General features: G+C 35.8%; 1 protein-coding gene across 1 annotated transcript in view; it reads right to left on the bottom strand.

Moving 5' to 3' along the window:
• Positions 1-584: 584 nt before the first annotated feature.
• Positions 585-5,777, bottom strand: part of ALG6 (ALG6 alpha-1,3-glucosyltransferase) — a 57,563-nt gene continuing 52,370 nt past the window's right edge. Inside the window, exon 15 of the mRNA XM_029228619.1 lies at positions 585-820. Within this exon, the coding sequence (XP_029084452.1) occupies positions 623-820 (198 nt within the window). The 3' untranslated portion in view covers positions 585-622. The remainder of the gene's footprint in view (positions 821-5,777) is intronic.

Consider the following 5,777-nt stretch of genomic DNA (forward strand, 5'->3'; position numbering starts at 1 on the left):
TTGTTTAATTGCATTCAGGGAAATCAAGAGTTCTTGGAAATAAATAAGAACACAGTTTAATCTCTGCCTTGCTAAAAAAATTCAAATTTGCACATGTAATGAGGCATGTTCAAACTTTAAATAGTTTAAATTGCCTTCTCATAGTAATATAAAAGATTATCACAAATTTAATCCCTGAGATATAATTTCTAAAGCATTCTAAACTGTAAAGAAAACTAAATCTGAATACCAAAATTAGTGATTTCCTTCAAAAATAAGGGGCTAAATTCTCCCATTAAGCTCACTGTATTTGCAGATTTTTTTCAAGACAACAAATTACAGAGTACATTTCCTAAGTAAACACTGAGATTAGGGACATGTTTCTCTTATTTTCCCATTTGAATAATAACTGTGAATTTAATAAAACTACAATATTTCTTGGCCACCCAGTAGTTAGAAAATAAAAGCCTCCATTGCTTCGGTCCCCATATACATTTATTTTGTGTAGACAACAATGACTTTTCACCATCTCCTTTCCTATAATTCCATGATTCTCAAAATGATCATTTCTTTTTATACACGGCAAAAATTTCACAAAAGCTTGTAGCACTATTAACATTTTCACATTTCTTGGGGCATATAGCTAGTTGATTTTCTTCTGATTTCTTCCGTTTTTGGAATCCCACATGATTATAATGTTGAAGTATACCAAGAAGAACAGGAAGTTTAAGCAGGATACAAAACACACCAATACAGAAAATAAGTCCGGTAGTTTCTGAGGAGGATCCAGTGTGACAGTCATCAGTGTCAGAAGGACCATAGTGATTACTGAGATAAGAAACTATAAGGAGGGAAAAAAAATGTTACTGCATAGGATAAAAGATAACATTTAAATGTACTGGTAACATTGATTTATAGTTGTAAATGAGCAGAATTGAAGGGAAGAGCTGGGGGTTCAGCCTCTTCTACTAATGAATCTCAACCTCGGCTGTATGGAAGAGTCATCTGGGGGTTTTAAAAAAATCTTGATCCTCAGACCACATCCCAGACCAATTAAATCAGAGTTTCTGGGGTAGGCTCTCCAAGTGATTCCCATGTGTAGCCAAAGCCTGAGAACCCCTATCTAATACTTCTTATCACCCAAGCACTGAAAAAAGGTATCTGAAATAGATAATATTGCTAGTCAGGGTTAAATTCATGGCATGCTCCAGGGCCCTACAGGATCTAAAATTCTAAGTTAATCTAAGAATTCATCTATGAAAAAGTTTTCTACAGAAAATGCAAAATTACATTTCATATTCACTGAACACATTCAGTAAGCCTTTGCTATAGTAAAGCATGGTGGGGCACGTGAAAGAAAATGTCCTCTGGCCTCGAAGAGCTTCCAATTTAGGGGAATGAACGAAATAAAATCACAGAGTCACAGTTTATTAAATGCCAAGATGAGCAGTAGACATAATTACTGCATTTACTGTAACTGTACAGCAGTCAGTTTCCTTCTCTAGACCAGTGCACCGCACCATAGAACTTTCTACAATGATGATGGAAATGTTCTATATCTGTGCACTCCAAAAGAGTAGCTGCTAACCACATAACGGCTACTAAGCATTTGAAATATGCCTGCTGTAACTAAGGAGCTGAATTTTTAACTTTACTAAGCTTAAATCCACGTGTGTCTAGTGTCTACCATATTGGACAATATAGCTGTAGACTGTGAGACAAGGACCAGCCAGACAAGGACATGGAAGCTGCTTAAGTAAATGTAGAAAACAAGCAGTGAGAAACAGTAGTGACTTCCACGAAGGAAGTGGGACATAAATGGAACCCTGAAAGATGCTTTAATGGCTAGATTATGACAGAATTGGTAAGACCTGTAAAGAGAGTAATGCAGTGATCATTCCAGATGGAAGAATGGGAAGGATGGAAGCCAAAAAGGCTTACAAACAGGTATAAATAGGCTGCAAATATCCTCCAAAGGGAAAATATGAGTCAATCTTAGTGAGGAATGAAAATGTCTGAAGTGAAATCATCAAATCAAAAGTTTCAAACTTAAGAAATATGGGACTGAATGAAATGTCATGACACTATGATCCTGAATCAGCGTCATACTCCAGCCATTACCCCATTTGTCTGCTCCTGTTTAGAAAAAAGTTTCCTAAAACAGTTAACTATGACTTGCTGTGTCCAATTCTCCCTTTCATTAGTGAACCTGCACCAACTAGGCTTTCACTCCAATCACTCCAATGAAAGATCCATGATGACCTCCACTAAACTAAACCCAGTGGTCAATTCTTATTGCCTTAATTGTTCTCTCAGCAGCATTTGAAATAATACATCACTGCCATCTTGAAACCCTTCCTTTGGCTTCCATGACATCATACTATCCTGGCTTCCTCCCACCTCACTATTTAATCTTTCTCAGACAACTTCGCTGGTTCCTTCTCAATGTATAATCACACCTTTGGTGAGCTCATCCAGTGATGACTTTAGTCACAGTGACTTTAGTCACTGTCTATATACTGAAGACTCAAATTACTGTCTCCAGCCTGGACCTCTCCCCTAAACTCCAGACTCATATATCCAAGTTCTCCTTAAAATCTCCACTTGGGTATCTAATAAGCACCTAAAAGTAAGTGTGTGTATATATATATATATATATATATATGTATATAAACTATCCTCAATAAGATTAACAATTGACTTATCAGAAAATATGGATGCCACAAGGCAGTAGGATGGATGATATTCAAATTGCTGAAAGAAATAGCAAAAATACCCTTCAAAACTGAAGGGGAAATTAACAAAACAAAGTCAATACACTTGAAAATACTGAAATAATACAAAGTATGTTCTCTAAATACATTAGAATTAAATTAGAATAGAAAAACATGAAGTAGTCAAGGAAATTCCCAAATATTTGGAAACTGAACAACAAATGCCTAAATAATTCATGAGCCAAAGAAGAAATCAGAAGAAATGGACTATATTTTTAACTAAATTAAAAAACATATATTTCAAAGTTTACGGAATACTGCTTAAGAATGGCACAGGGGTTATATATGGGTTTGAATGACTATATAAAAATGGAAGAAAGGTCTAAAATCAACCACCTGAACTTTAAGAAACTAGATAAAAAAGAGTAAACCAGGGACTTCCCTGGTGGTCCGCCGGTTGAGACTCCACACTCCCAGTGCAGGGGACCCAGGTTCGATCCCTGGTCAGGGAACTAGATCCCACGTGCCACAACTAAGAGTCCACATGCTGCAACTAAAGATCCTGCAGGCCGCAACTAAAGATCCCACATACCCCACACACCACAACAAAGATCCCACGTGCCACAGCTAAGACCCAGCGCAGGCAAATACATAAATATTTTTTAAAAAAAGAGTAAACCAAACCCAAGCATGAAAAAGGGTATATAAAAAGGGTATATAAAATCAGTGACATAGAAAACAGAAAAACGAGAGAAAATCAATGACCAAAAGTTGGTTCGGCAAAAATGTCAATGAAACTATCAAAATTTAGCTAGACTGACCAAGGCCAAGAGAGAAGGTACAAATCTCCCAAGTCAGGAATGAAAAAGGAACATCACTCCTTACCATACATAAAAATAAGAAGGATTATAAGGGAATATTATGAACAACTGTATGCCAACAAATTAGATAACACAGATGAAATGGACAAATTCTTAGACACACCACTCAAATTGTGTCAAGAAATACAGAAAGTCTGAATAGACCTATAACAAGAGATTGAATTAATCGTTTTTTAATTGAAGTACAGTTGATTTACAATATTGTTAGTTTCAGGTGTACAGCAAAGAGATTCAGTTATATATACTTTTTCAGATTCTTTTCCATTATAGGTTATTACAAGACATTGAATATAGCTCCCTGTGCTATACAGTAAATCCTTGTTGCTTATCTATTTTATGTATGGTAGTTTGTATCTGTTAATGCCATACTCCTATTTTATCCCTCTCTCCTGAATTAGTCATCTTTAAAATCCCACAAAGAAACATCCAGGAACAGGCGGATGGCTTCGCTGGTAAATTATACCAAATGTTTCTAGAAGAACTAATACCAGTCCTTCATAAACTCTTCCAAAATGTAGAAAAGGAACACTTCCTAACTCATTCCATGAGGCAAGTATTAAGCCTGATTACAAAACCATACGAAGACATCACAAAAAGAAAACTACAGACCAATATCCCCTATGAATATAAGATGCAAAAGTCTTCTACAAAATACTAGAAAACCCGAGCAAGTGGCATATAAGTAAGGTTATATACCATGATCAAGTGGAACTTATCCCAAGAATGCAAGGTTAGTTCAATATACAAAAATCAATCAATGTAATATACCATATTGATAGAATAAAGGAAAAAAACACATAATATCATTAGACACAGGAAAAGCATTTGACAAAATCCAACAGCTTTTCATGAAAAAACATTCAAACTAGGAACAGAAGAGAACTTCCTAACCAAATAAAGGCCATCTATAAAAATCCCACAACTACATCATAGTTAATGTTGAAAGACTGGATGATTTCCCCTAAAATCTGAAGAAACGAAGATATCCACTCTTGCCAGTTGTAGTCAACACTGTACTGGAGCTGTCTAGCCAGGTAATTAGGCAAGGAAAAGAAATAAAAGGCATCCAGTTTTAAAGGGAAGACATAAAACTATCATGATTTACAGATGACATGATCTTGTATATAGAAGATCATAAGGAATTCACTAAAAACTTATAGTACAGAATACAAGTTCAGAATAAAAAAATCAATTGTATTTTTATGCAGTAACAATGAACATTATGAAAACAAAATTAAGAAAACAATTCCACTTACAAAAGCATCGTAAAGAATAAAATACTTAGAAATGAATTTAACGAAAGAAGTGTGAAACCTGTACATTGAAAACTACAGAACATTGTTGAAGGAAATTAAAGAATAAATAAATGGAAATACATCCTATGTTCATAGGTTTGGAAGACTAAATCTTGCTAAGATGGCAATACTCCACAAATTTAAATACATATTCAAAGCAACCCCTATCAAAATCTCAGCTTGGTTTTCGGAGAAATTGATGAGCTGATCCTAAAAAGAATATGAAAATGCAAGGGACACAGAATAGCTAAAACAATCTTGAAAATGAATAACAAAGTTAGAGGACTCAATTTTCAATCCCAAAACTAACTATAAAACCACAGTAATCAAGACTGTGGTAGCAGCATAAGGATAATATAGATCAGTGAAATAGAATTGAGAGTCCAGAAATAAACCCTTACGTTTAGGATCTGTTGATTTTCTACAAGGGTGCAAACACAATTCATTGGTGCTGGAACAACTGAATAAAGTTGGACTCCTACCTAATACCATACACAAAAATTAATCCAAAATGAATCAATGTCCTAAAGAGAATTAAAATTATAAAACTCTTAAAAACAACATAAGAGTAAATCTTCATGACCTTTGGTTCTATATAGATTCTGAGATATGACACCAAAAGCACAAACAAAAGAAAAACTAGATATATTAAACTTCATAAAAATGAAAACTTTTCTGCAACAAACAATACCATCAAGAAAGTCAAAGAGGGCTTCCCTGGTGGCGCAGTGGTTGAGAGTCCGCCTGCCAATGCAGGGGACACGGGTTCGTACCCTGGTCCGGGAAGATCCCACATGCCGCGGAGCGGCTGGGCCCGTGAGCCATGGCCGCTGGGCCTGCGCATCCGGAGCCTGTGCTCCACAATGGGAGAGGCCACAACAGTGAGAGGCCCGCGTACCCCCAAAAAA

This window comes from Monodon monoceros, unplaced genomic scaffold (genome assembly GCF_005190385.1).
Source record: "Monodon monoceros isolate NGI ecotype Baffin Bay Population unplaced genomic scaffold, NGI_Narwhal_1 Super_Scaffold_18, whole genome shotgun sequence".
NCBI lineage: Eukaryota > Metazoa > Chordata > Mammalia > Artiodactyla > Monodontidae > Monodon > Monodon monoceros.